General features: G+C 43.7%; 5 protein-coding genes across 5 annotated transcripts; all 5 read right to left on the reverse strand.

The window, feature by feature from the left end:
* Positions 1 to 1926: 1926 nt before the first annotated feature.
* Positions 1927 to 2719, reverse strand: N7479_010724 (uncharacterized protein; the record flags this gene model as incomplete). The annotated part of the gene is made up of 2 exons (XM_057258415.1): positions 1927 to 2433; positions 2684 to 2719. The coding sequence occupies 2 exons, from the start codon at positions 2717 to 2719 to the stop codon at positions 1927 to 1929; spliced, it is 543 nt and encodes a 180-aa protein (XP_057105873.1).
* Positions 2720 to 3819: 1100 nt separating this feature from the next.
* On the reverse strand, positions 3820 to 5214 carry N7479_010725 (uncharacterized protein; the record flags this gene model as incomplete). Its single annotated transcript, XM_057258416.1, has 5 exons — positions 3820 to 3980; positions 4029 to 4122; positions 4249 to 4589; positions 4656 to 4981; positions 5033 to 5214. The coding sequence occupies 5 exons, from the start codon at positions 5212 to 5214 to the stop codon at positions 3820 to 3822; spliced, it is 1104 nt and encodes a 367-aa protein (XP_057105874.1).
* Positions 5215 to 6067: 853 nt separating this feature from the next.
* On the reverse strand, positions 6068 to 7957 carry N7479_010726 (uncharacterized protein; the record flags this gene model as incomplete). The annotated part of the gene is made up of 6 exons (XM_057258417.1): positions 6068 to 7147; positions 7217 to 7378; positions 7452 to 7580; positions 7645 to 7773; positions 7835 to 7885; positions 7955 to 7957. 6 exons carry the CDS (start codon positions 7955 to 7957, stop codon positions 6068 to 6070), a joined length of 1554 nt encoding a protein of 517 aa, XP_057105875.1.
* A 1607-nt stretch (positions 7958 to 9564) lies between these two features.
* Positions 9565 to 10178, reverse strand: N7479_010727 (uncharacterized protein; the record flags this gene model as incomplete). The annotated part of the gene is made up of 3 exons (XM_057258418.1): positions 9565 to 9839; positions 9904 to 9995; positions 10048 to 10178. The coding sequence occupies 3 exons, from the start codon at positions 10176 to 10178 to the stop codon at positions 9565 to 9567; spliced, it is 498 nt and encodes a 165-aa protein (XP_057105876.1).
* A 620-nt stretch (positions 10179 to 10798) lies between these two features.
* Positions 10799 to 12723, reverse strand: N7479_010728 (putative MFS transporter; the record flags this gene model as incomplete). Its single annotated transcript, XM_057258419.1, has 8 exons — positions 10799 to 10843; positions 10896 to 11034; positions 11096 to 11526; positions 11582 to 11897; positions 11970 to 12171; positions 12239 to 12337; positions 12388 to 12475; positions 12529 to 12723. 8 exons carry the CDS (start codon positions 12721 to 12723, stop codon positions 10799 to 10801), a joined length of 1515 nt encoding a protein of 504 aa, XP_057105877.1.
* Positions 12724 to 13288: the final 565 nt, after the last annotated feature.

The raw sequence follows: 13288 nt of genomic DNA on the forward strand, positions 1-13288 counted from the left end.
TTTCTATATGCGCGTGATATCCATGTTCAAGTGTCTGTATCACTATCAAATGTTATTTGATCAAAGCTTCATTTAATATTAACTAGATAGATAGGACCCTTACATGATTCAAGTTGAAGTCTCTTAGCAAAGGCAAGTAGCTGGCTATGTATGTATAATTACATACTTCTTGAGAGATCCCAGGACCTTCAAGGCCGGCAAAAGATGTTGGCATTGGCATGGTGGTTCCTTCCAGTCCACAGCGCGCCAAGATATCTTTACGCTCCCTTCCGTTCGTTTCCTCCTTGAACAGCTACCGACCGAGATTAAAGCTATTCTGGGACTGAGATAGCTAGTACTCTCATGGTACTTACTAGATTGACTACATGTAGAAATTGTACGAGCTGTTTTTCGACCAGATAAACAGAACTGCCAGTTTAATATAATACATTACTACATCAACAAAGGACCATCTCCAATCCCCGAAGGTTGAATAAGTCATCACCAGTGCCATCCAGAAGTATAAGAACACCGTATATGGACTGGGATGCTTGGGTCGGAGGTATTTTAATTTTAAAAGTAACACTTCCTCGTAGAGTCTTGGGCTTTGCCAATATAGTGAGAGGACTTAGTGGGATATACCAGCTCGACCCACTGACGCAGTTCGACTGGCTATGGGAAGTGGAAAATCTCCATCCTTCCACCAATCAAACTTATGACGGACTAATATCAATGAATGTTCATCTGGCTATATAGTATAGCCGACATTAGTGTATCTGAGCTCTTGAGTGTATATGGGAGATAGAAGTGGGGTAAATACTAGTCTAATAGGCATGCTGCTAGTAGACGTCTTGATGGGGGTGTCCTCGACATCCTGCCACCAGTCAAAATTATGACGGACCGACATCCATGCATGTTCCCCTGACTATATAGTATAGCCGCTGTTAGTGCATCCGAACTCTTGAGCGTATATCGGAGAAAGAAGTTGGGTAAATACTAGTTTCATATGTGTGGTGATTCCAGGGGTCTTTACGGGCTTGAGCCTTCACGGGATAGTTTTATCAACATTTTCCCACCAGCCGAACCTCTCACAAAATAATAGCCGCACATATTCGTCGGACTATATAGTGTTTCTGCTGTTAGTATATATGATGTCTCAAGTGTATAGGGGAGATGGTGTGATAGAAGTTGATAGTATATACCAGTTTCATAGCATGTCTTCCAGGTCAGTCTTCGAGGAGAGCAAGCGGGCTTCCGGGTGGCAGCGATCAGTTGGTCTTTCCCATCCATCCCGATACAAATTGCAAATACCTTAGTATCTGGAATGGCCATCCGGCGTATGGAAAAGTCATCTCTCATTCAGTTTTTGTGGAGGGAATAATGCGTGTAAGTGAGGCTAGTATATCACAACGGGCTCTATGTGCTAGTTGTGGCACCGGACATGTGAACTGAATATAATAAAATAGGTGTTAGCACGAAATATATATCCGTATTGACAAAGGGAAGAACAGACAGAGAGAGCGAGAGGGGGGAAGGAGGAGGGAAGAAGAGGAGTAGCCGCCTTATATATGTAGATTTTGACCTCATGAGTGCCTTGGGCCACCAAGCCTTGTTTGACATGTTGTATAATCCTCTCTGGGTCATTAAAGTAGAGTGGATGTATACACGTAGGTAGTGAATCTCGTTCCTGTCTTGTTCTGTCTTCTCTAGCAATGTATGATATCCTATCTGTTTATTCGTGCGCAAATGATTAAGTAATCATGCAAGGAGAAGCAAGTGTGTACCATCAATGATAAAATCCCCTTTTTGTTCTTTGTTATTTTCAATAGAGAAAGAAAAGTGAGAGTACAGTGACCTGAATCTGAGCTTGCTCTCAGCAAAATGTCAACTGCAAGCAAAATGATGAGGAGACAAAAATTTAAATCCCAAGCACCTAGATCCCAAATATTATTGCATTTCCATATTCCCACTTGGGGCAAAGCAAAACAGACGAGGGAGGTCGGTCAGGTATTCAAGATTCACGGGCTCAAGGGGGTTGATAACATATGGAATATTGACCGAACCTGGCACTTTCGGTGCACTCAAGAAGCCAGAGTGACGCGAGAGGCTAAGCAAATAATCGAGATCAAGTGACTCTAAAGATTGGATGATATGTTGAAGGTCGGCTAAACTTGGTACCTTCGGTGGACTCGAAAAGTTGAAGCGACACGGGAGGCTGATCAGGTCATCGAGGTCAAGTGGCTCCCAAACCTGTATGATATGTTGAAGGTCGGCTGAAATTGACACCTTGACCGGCTCCAAGTTCTCAAAACGCCGTGGGAGGCTAACCAGGTCATCGAGGTCAAATGGCTTCGGAGCCTCGATGACATATGTGGTCTCGGGGTGGGAGCTTGCAGTGGGGATAATTACTAGCGTGGTGGCTTTGACAGCGCTGTTATTTGTTGTGAGCAACCCCTTTTTAATAACCACTGTTAGTATATCCGATGCCTCAAGTGTATGAGGGAGATAAAATGGGGGTGCGTACTAATTTCATAGATATGGAAATAGTGAGCGTCTTTATGGGGAAGGTGTCGTCGACATCCTGCCACCAGTCAAACTTATGACGGGCTATCATCAATGAATGTTCATCCGAAGATATAGTATAGCCACTGTTAGTGTATCTGAGGTCTTAAGTGTATAGGGGAGATCCGAGTGGGGTACATACTAGTCTCGTTGGTGGAATGGCGATGATAGACGCCATACGGGCTTTAGTCTTTGTATTAGCCTACATATATAATGTAGCCATCATTAGTATCGGGTCATCTGATACAATAGATCAACAGAAATCCGGGCAAAATACCATTTTCCTCTAGACAAACATTAATCGAAAAGATGCCATCTGATAACCACCGCATGTCAATATGTCTACATAGTTGTATAGGCCCGGTTAGGTATTTACGTTATCTACAGACTGGAACTATCACGAGAATAATAGTAGTATTCCAATTTTATACATTTACCAAGTAGCCCTCGTATTTCGAAGGCTGATAATTTTAGACTATTACGAATTCTACAAGTGTTTTTGGTTAGTACCTAAGCTCCTAGTATATGCTATAGGCCTCATTAGATAGCCTATAGTATGTTTTACTGTTTATCTTAAGACGACGTTCGTCGACCATCGTACTCCTTCCTTTTTAGTGTTATTATGAAGATAGCTCAAAGCGCGTCCGGTTATCAAATATTCTCCTTGTTTATTTCTGGATCCGGCAAGCTCGAAGTGGTTGAGAAACATCTAGAAGGGGGAAGGAGAGGAGTAGCCGCCTTATGTAGGTTTTGACCTCCTGAGTGCCTTAGGCCACGAAGAATTGTTCCACATATTTTATAATCCTCTCTAGGTCATTACAGTAGACTTAGTGTATACATGTAGGTGGTGAATCTCGTTCCTGTCTTCTCTGTTGATTCAGCGGTGCTGAAAGGTGTAGTCTTATTGAAGATTCCTGGGTTTGAGGGCTTAGCTGTCCGGTGAGTGGCTTGTATCAAATGTGACTAATGATACCCTCAAGGCTGGATTCTGACAAGCGTACGATATAACGCTGTTAGTTAGCTTTGAACTCTAGCACATCTATCGGGATTAAAAGCCCGAATTCTTTGTCGGTAAGGGAATCAAGCTCGACATTGCCCGGAGTTTTGTAGAGAATATTCAATAGGTCCAGAACGGAAAGAACGGAATACCCGTTATTGAAATAGTATAGAAAAATGGGTCGGCGTTCGGTATTGGTATTTCGGGGTACTAGTTGAACATGTTTGTCGTAATAAATCACGCGGCCCTAGCTCGCGCGATCTATTTGCTTAATTTGTCCATTAATCTTGAGCGTTACCCAGCAAATCGAGTGCCTCTTCTGCAGTAAGGCGACTAGACGGTAAAAATCGCATCGATCCTTGGATCACATGAAGTAGAGGTTTGAGTGTTGGATTGGGCACCAAACTAGCAAACTTCCGTTCAAGCTTCGAGGTTCCGTAATCTGCGCGCAAAATTAGCAATAGTTCTGTACGTGGGTCAATTTCATTACCTTCTTCTAGCTCCAGATTATGGCTAGAACTTGTCAGCATCGATTCCCACTTGGACTTCCATTCAGCTGGCAACCCCTCCACAAAGCCAATCATCTGGTAAATTAAAACTTCGTCCTCGCCAAGATACCAGAACGGCCAGGTAGTGAATTAGAAGGAATAAATCTACAATTCATATCGCCGTAAGTATATTTCCTTCGAGGAAATGATATGTTGACGTACCATACAACCTGTGCGCCATAAATCGACGCGATAATCAAAGCAGTCGGTGAAAATCGTCTCCGGTACCCTCAATGAAGCTGGCTGGGCCAGCTTCTGAGGTTCCTGTCCTTGATAAAAGCTTTCTCCAAAATCGAGGAGCCGAATATCTTCATCATCCTCGTCTATCCACTCAGTCCATTCTGCTGCCTTGATCAGTTGGGCCGGCAATTCATTGCCTAGAGGCGTGCTATCAACCCGTTTCAGCGGCTCGATTTCCGGGAATCCAAGAACATCAAAAAGCTGCTCCTCAGTTTGTTTGGACAACTGAGTGCAAGTAAATGCAATGTTTCGACCACTGATATCTAATAAGATATGAGCAAAATAGCACTAACTATATAAAACAACTACAAAGGGGCAATCTCCCTCACCTCCATGGCACATGCCGGCACTGTGGATGAATTTGACAGCTTTCAAAAGCTGCGTAGAAATTCGGAGCACAGTTTCCGGGTGGAGTTTGTCGTGAGCCTCATGGTAGTCGGAGAGGACCTTATCAACCGAAGGACCAAGTAATTCAAAAACAAGGCATTGGTGTGCCCCGTTGGGGCCTTTGTGTGTGAAGGCATCAAGCAGCTGGACAACATAGTTTGAAGAAAGCCCGCTCCGAGATTGCCTCTCTAGAATTTTCAAATTTTGCAGCTCTCGCGATATCGACGAATTTGCGGTCATGATTTTCAACGAGACCCATTGATTTCGCCTGGCGTGAGATTAGCTAGAAATGAGCAAGGTTGATGCGGGAGGAACACACTCTCTGTCTTTAGCAAGCCATACTGTGGAAAAGCCACCCCATCCTAGCTTGTGATGTATCTTGTAACGATCATTTTCAAATGTATCTCCGAGGTTGACTGGATGGTATCCTCCAGGTTGATATTTTGACAATGACTCCTGTGTATAGAGAAGGTTGCTCTGGCAGTACAGAGATAGATCCATCTTAGAACACAAAGTGGACGAGAGTAGGGAGGCGTTGGTGGGGGAGGCGACCGTTACAATTTGAGAAGTCGTGATGCGTTCGGGGTAAATTGGCCCGCAAGGTTGGATGACTAACTAGGCAGGTGTATAATAGCGGCCAGGGGTCGGATGCGGTTTTCTGTAGCATTGGTGCCTGAAAGCTTCTTGGGATGCCTAAATTAAAGCTAACAAAAAATATGAATACCTAAATTACTATATCCGCATCCGCCTTACTTGGTAGCCATCCATGGATGGATGCCTTGCTAACCTGGGTGATTAAGATTGCTTTGCTTTGGACATGAGGCTGCTTTTGGATTAATCCCAAGAATTTATCAGCTTAATCTGTAAATAAGTCCATACCCGTATCTGGAGATTCTTGATTTGGTGATGAAGAGATTGATATTCTTACCCTGTCAGCAACCGGGATATCCACCACTATGTCTACTCCCAAGTCCACCACCGCATCAAACTATGGATCTTTTCACTCTACGGTCTCCCATACATTTGTCCAAGTAGAAAGAATGTAGCAAACATACAGAGAAAATGAAACATCTAAGAATAATTAATGATTTTTTCTTCTTTTATTTTTTTAATAGATAAAGAAATGTAAGCACACGGTGAAGTGAATCTGAGCATGGTGTCACCAACAAGTGAGCCGCAAGTGACAAGTACGTAACTACAAATTAAATCTACAAGCATCAAACTCTAAAGGATCAGTAAATCAGAATATTCAAACATGTGAAAAAAAAAGTGAAAATACATCGACCTTGGAAAGGTCCCAACTCCACTACAATGCCGCCTTAATACATTTAATGAAAATTCAAATAAAGGTTGCCTAAGTTTGGCAACGACAGAAGAATCTGCAATATGCAGTTGATGGGTTGAAGACAGCCTTTACAATGTGCCATGACTTCTTCAAGATTCCAATGGGGAAGGAAATTGATTTGTGCACAACTTCCTTCGCGGTGAAAAAAGCCTTTTGAACCACCGTTCTCACGATGGCAAGAGGTCCAAGGGTGTATTTATGAATGAAGCTTGGTGATGATAGCTTCTTGTCAATGGTTGATGGTAGGGACTCGATGTTGAGCTTGGAAGGAGATGCATTCCAAGTCATCTTTCGAGGGGTGAGAGCTGGTGTTTGCGTCGCAGCAACAAGTTCATTGCGCCACTCCATCCATTTTTTTCGAGAAATCAATGGCCCATTTGCAAAGATGCCATTTCCAATGGCAAATTGTGGCAGCGCGGGCGCCTCCATATCCGGGATCGTCATTCTTCGCGTAGAAAAGTCGTACTTCGTCCAAGTTCCGTGGAGGGAATAATGCGTGTAGGTAAGCCCATCGCATGCTCGAATCATCGCAGACCCATGCATTTGTAGAATTGCTTCATTTCCCCTGTCGACTTTCAAAATCACTGGATCAATTTGATGAATTGCACGGTTCATGATGGAGGTTACAAGAAGTTCATCACTCCCCTTCGGTGCTTTTGGCTCAGCTTGCATGAATGCAAGTGACTCCACTGGTGGTGTTGTTGACGGTTGGTAAACAGGGCGGCCGAACCAGTTCCAGTGATGAATGTGATCATCTTGGTTGCTAACAAGTGAACGCCACTCGTATTCATTGATGGCAGTCTCCATGGACTCTTCATCTGTTTTTGGAGGACTAACGGGCTCTGGTACATTAACTGATTGGCGAGTGTCCATTGGCTCTTGAGACTCAAAGAATGCGTGATCGACCGAGTTTAGCACATCAACGGCCTCCGGGGGGCTAACTTGCTTCATGGCGTTGCTATGGCATGGTAGATCGAGCCACTCACGCAGTCTGCCTGCCTGGAAGGAATCAATGGAGCATAGGGGAGCCTTGACATCGCTAGCAAAATCAAATGTCTCAGGTTGCGGAAGGTGACCACACCAATCATTCTATATATTGGGATCGAAGTTAGTCTGAAAGGATTTCGAAGAGGTAAAGAAGTTAGTGGGAGGAATTACAAATTTGATGGCTGTGAAGCCGTTTGTACGAAGAAATTCATTGTGGATGGTGTGATGTTTGGTTTTCATAGCGTGGGTCTTTGTTTCCGTAGTAATGTTATCCTCAACGTCCTGCCACCAATCAAACTGTTCCTGAACAGGTGGCTGGGCGAGCTTGTCGTCCTGTATAGTAGCTATTGTTACTCACAAAGGTCTGAAATATTTGACCGAGCTAGGACTGGGGATGAATAAATACCGATTTGGTGGCGGTGGTAGGGCCAGTGGAGTTAGTAGCTAGGGCTGTAGTATCCACAGGGATGTCACGCTCCACGTCGTCCCACCAGTCAAAGTTGTCACGCATAAGAAGATGCTCATGTTCCTGATGCTATAAAATTCAACCACAATTAGTATATATGTTTCATAGATATGTATAGAAATGGGGTAAATACCTGCTGAATGGCCGTGGCGGAGCCGGTGGGCGTTGTAGTTGGGGCTGCAGTATTCATAGCAATTTCATGCTCCACATCGTCCCACCAGTCAAAGTGCTCACGCACAAGAAGGCGCTCAGATTGCGGATCCTATACAGTGCAACCACTGTTAGTATCCAAGATGTCGAGTATTAGTAGTGGCAATGCATACCAGTTTGTTGACTGTGATGGGGAGGGCGGAGGCTTTAGCCTTCGGGTCAGCCTACATAGTAAATCTTGTTAGTAGCCGGTTGTTTGAAGGAATAGATCAACTTGAATCTCGGCATAATACCATTATAGACTGTTCCATTAGGTTTAGATGGCCTTTGGTTGGAAAGAATAACATATGACTTGAAGATATGATGAAGATAGATGGTATGCGAGTTGATAGATGAAGATAGAAGATATGTTTTAGAATAGTGACGTATGAGAAGTACGAAGTAAAAAGTAAACAAAGACAATTGTCGAGGATTCCTTTTATACCCAAGCAACAAACCGAAAACAGAAAGCGTCTCGAGAACGCTCTTTCCTCTAGATACCATCTGATACCTGCCATATGTTGACAAATATACATAGGTAGGTCTGTTTGGGTATAACAAGTCTTGTGGGAACACAGGTTTGGAACTTGGTGCTCGTAGAATTCATCTACCGAATAGTTCACCTATTGGCGAGATTTTCATTCGTCTATACCTTCAAGTAAAGATAACTAGTACAAATGGGCATGGTTTCATAGTATTGGAGATATTCGATTAGACGGAAAGTGCGATAGTAAAAAGTTTATCTTCAATCATTTTATACAATGGACAGACTAAAGCCTCCACGTCAGTGCTAACGAATGCGGAATATAAAATAATCTACGGATCTCTACAAATAATATCATGTTCATACTTCAGTGATGATGGCAGAAGTAAAAGACAAGGATGGTGGTAATTTTCTAGAGCTTGGACAGGTAGCGATAATATTTCGAAGGCTAATAATGTTGAACTGTTACTAGGTCCCATGAGTGTCATTCCTAGGTTGGTCCCTAGACTCCTAATATGTTCTAAGCCTCGTTAAGTACATATTCTACAAAACTTTAGGAAGTTATGTGGTATTTCTGCGTTGTGTTTGTGTCTGGAGTCAACTTATGTGGACACTCATTGGTCCCTCCTTACAGCGTCATGAAAGTAGGAAGGAACACTTCAACTTAGCAAATAGTCTCTCTGTTTACTTCATATTCCCAAAGTCTCGACGTGGCTAACGGCCTACGTATTCTATAGTCAACAACATCATGTCGAGGTTTCTTTGCTTCATCCTTTTATCATCCATCATCTACAATCGAGACCATCGAGTCTCCATCAGCCCATTATTTTCATCGAAATCCAATCTTTTTTTCATCTACTCTCTCTCCATTAGAGCTATTCCTCGGTTCCTACCACTACTCATTCCTCGTGGGAGAAATAACCACAACCATGGATGTAGTTTTTCTAGTCCTTGTGATAATTTTGAGTTTGTGTAATGAATGCTGGCCTAACATCCTGCGATATAAGCCAAGAAGCTGGCTGGTCTGCTCAAGCCATCCTTATTCAACTGGGCCGAGGGTGTCGAAGAGACACTAGGTACCATCAACTCTGCGACTACACCCGATATCTATCCTATCACTTAGGCCGTTGCTGAGTTTGATGGAGATGCTACTCTGAGTTGATGCTCTCACCAGAGAATACAGACGTTTCACCCTTCGCTGCCACCAATTTATGAGGAAATCTATAACATATCTTCTGAAACCTCCGCAAATTACAACATGGAGAGCATTTATGGGAAATCTGCCAATTCAGAGAGTGTCTTGCCCCTGCTGAAAGACTGGAAATAAAGAGCGGTACTAGGAACCTGAGGGGTTACACGACCAGGAAGGACACGGCCACCTCACCAGAGGAAGATAGCCTGTCTACGAGAAAACTGAGTACGAAGGAAGCTGATACACTCGGCAGCCTCTCCAAATCTGACCTCAAAGCATCTGATAAGAATGACGAGCTTCTCCCATTTCATAATATATCTTACGACCAAGTTCTCCAAGTCCCCCTCGCCCTCGTGTTCATTTCCACAAGTCTGCTGGGAAGAGGGACTTGCAGGGGTGCTTTCCTGGTGACTAGGGGATCCAAACCCTGGGAACGGGATTGGTGGAGCAGTGACATTCGGTCCTCACTATATAGAGTTAGTATAATAAGTACATCTGGTAAGCATATGGTTGACATCAACTCACACGACGAGAACGACGGCCGGAACCAGGGGTGGTCGGGACTGGGAATCGGTGAAAGCGTCGACCAAATGTATTCGCGAATTGCGCATCACTTTGCCTGTAATTATAGTTAACACCTGTATACACCCATGAATAATACATAGACGCACGCAATCCGCTCCAGGGCATCGCACCAGAAGCCAACTAGGCCATTCTCAGGCCCGCGTCCTGGTTCGTGCAGGTATGAAGCCTGTTGCCAGCCGTGACTTAGAATCCAACGCTTAATTGCGTTCTGACCCATAACAATTTCAAGTCTGCTCTTCGCAAAGCGCTACCTCGTCAAAAGAAGATGGTAAAGTGGAGAACGAACATCAAGAAGGTCTGGAGGAAACTTCGGAGCCTGCTACGTCGAAATTGGAATTACGTGGGGCAAAGTGTTTGGATCAACCTGTGATCTCAATGGTTTCCCGTTTGCCTGTAATTGAATTTGTCAATATTTCGGGGCATCAGGTGTTTTTTGGTTACATTGATGGGTAGGCTTTCTCCAGTTGACTGTCAGTCAAATATTAGACACTTTCAAATTTCTTTCACTCTCGACTGAAACCTAATTCACTGGATTTCCAAAGAAATTCCCAATACCAGCATTTGAAATATTATATATGGAGAAGTCGGTTTACCACCTATATCCTATACATTGTATGACTGACTTTTCTAATTGTAGCTACCTAATGAAGGGGGTTACATTTACTTTCTTCACTTGAACATCAGTCAGATATCGGGCAATTTCCGGTAACTTTCACTCTTACTTTACATTTGAATTTGAATTGCTTCATTCCCAGTAGAATACTCATTTGTTGTCAAATTGCGACGAGAGAAAGGTGAATTATGAAGCTAAATCATCGTCACAAATAAATTTTGTGTTCACAGAACATATCTAAACCCCTTGTTGTCGATCTCTGTTTTGTCCTTTGAAGATATGGGTCAGTTCAATCTAAGGCTTCATAGAACTCAAACTCACCAGCATGCCGTTTTCAACACCTTCTGCCTCAATCTCCTGGCCATCCATTGCTTTGCGGTCTCGACGCTTATTTTCAAGGTACATATAAACATACAAAGCGACAATGGCGACCAACTTCACTGCGTAGCCAGCAAGCATTCTGTAGAAGTTATCAGTTAATCAAAAGTTGTATCTAAGATCCAATGGCAACATCAACATACGCAATGTAAGCACTGTGGTACCCAGGGGCCTCGGTGGACTTGAAAGTCTGAGGTCCAATGATATTTCCCACGCAGTATCCTGTGAACAACAGGGCACCAGTGACCTGCTTCTTAGTGTATCCAGCAATGTTGGAGCTAACGATTGTTAAACTCATGCTAAATCCCAAGCCTTGGAAATAACATAGCCAAAGTGCAACAAGGCGGCCCCATTTGTTGGTGTCCGGTAATCCGACAAGAAGACCTGATCCAATAATACAAACCGTGCAGGCAAATATCATGCATGCAAATCGTGAATGGAATCTGCCATCGAACTTTGTTGCAATATAGCCCCCGAGAAGAAGGGTGATGAATTGAACAGCACCACCAGGGATTTGCAGGTATTGGGTTCCAAGTGTATCAAATCCGAAAGTACCAACAATAATGGAAGTGAACTGTCTTGGTTGTCAGCTTGGCTCACATCCAGCCAATTACCACAGGAATACATACACTGGTTAACGCCGAGTTCGGGACTTGTGCACCAATTGCCATAATGAATAAAAGCCATGTCTTCGGATCTTGGGCCGCTTGTCGGACCTGATACCATTTGAATTGACTGTTTTTAACACCTTGCCGGTTGATCGCGACTCTATCGACAGCGATCGCTCGCTCACGCTCGCTGAGAAATTTGGCAGTTGATGGAAGATCGGGGAGAAAGACTAAGGCAATAGCTCCTACCGCCATAGAGAACGCTCCAAAAATGAGGAAGACGTACATCCATCGTGGAAGTCCAGTGGTGATATGTCCAACTGCGTAGCCGATAAGACTATACTCGGTTAGCATTACAATTATATTAAAAACCTAATTTGGTGGAGATGGGTAGTTGCTCTTCACTTACCCTCCAAACATCGTCGCGATACCATTAGTGCAGTACCATGCCTCTAGTCGCAAGGGTTGTTCTTCAGATTTGTACCACATGCCCGTCATGAGAACGAATCCAGGAGTCACAACTGCTTCGACCATTCCTAAAAGGAAGCGATTTATTGCGATTCCAGCAAAGTTGTAGCATGCAGGTGTCGTCATGAGCAAGCCACCCCATACTATTCCTCTTAGCGTAATTCTAGGGTTGACGAAACAACCTAATATTTCAAGAGAGAAATCTCTTACTTAATGTGGTGATGGCAAGGAATTTGCCTACCGGCAGCTTTTGTAATGCTAACCCCGCAGGCCATTGCGCAATGAGGTATCCGAAGTAGAAAATGGAGCCTGATCGAATTAGTGACTTGTATTACAGGTTCTAGGAGTTGAAAACTCACTGAGCCATGAATATTGTTGTCCCTTTAAGTGTGTTCCCTCTTTTAAGCCGTAGACAGATGCAAAATTGATGCTGTTCTTGTCCAGGTACTGCATGGGATTAGCACCTGAATTCCAACGAGCGAGACGCGCGGTATTCCCACCTGTAGCATGTAGATTAAGAACAATAATGGAATGAGGCGTATATCAATTTTGCGCAGAACCCTTTTTCCTTCCTCTGCCGTGTATTCAAGGCCTTGATGTTGTTTATAAAACTCATAGTTCTCATCCCGTTCTAATGAGCTGGTTGATGGGATTGGAGGCGATACTGCTGCTTCAACTTCTTTTCGTAAGGCCATTCTGCCGATTTTGCTTAGTCTCTGTATACTAGCAGAGTGTAGGTGAATGAAAAGACAGGAACGGGCAGAGTTTTATAAGCCCTCACGCTCTCTTGCCGACACGGCTCAGGTGGATAATGGCATAATATTCGAAACTACGGCACGTATCCTAGGAGGGAAGGTTCGATGGCCAAAGTGGGGATATATGATTGAAGCTAAGCTTCATGGGAGTTCTTTCTGTGATATTATAGAATACTTGCTTCTAACAAGTGTGTGTGCAAGTAAATTCTGAAGTGTCAATAGGACGCTTGATTGGCAACTTGGGCTTTTCAATTCGCCCACTTGACCTGCACTGACTACTCTACAACTTCTATTTTACCCAAATATATCGGACACGGTTTAGAGTAGCAGTGAGGTGTCTGAGGGTGTCAGGTGGAGCTATCCGTGGATCACGACATCACAGCCGTAATTGCGCATTTCTCGGGCCATATGAGCAACTTCCATGTGGAATCCTATCGCGATTGGCTTGACATTCAGAGATTGGCTGTGGCTATAGAAAAACAAGAAAAATAATCCAATACAAAGT

This window comes from Penicillium vulpinum, assembly GCF_028829585.1.
Source record: "Penicillium vulpinum strain IBT 29486 chromosome Unknown utg000004l_segment0_segment0, whole genome shotgun sequence".
Lineage (NCBI taxonomy): Eukaryota > Fungi > Ascomycota > Eurotiomycetes > Eurotiales > Aspergillaceae > Penicillium > Penicillium vulpinum.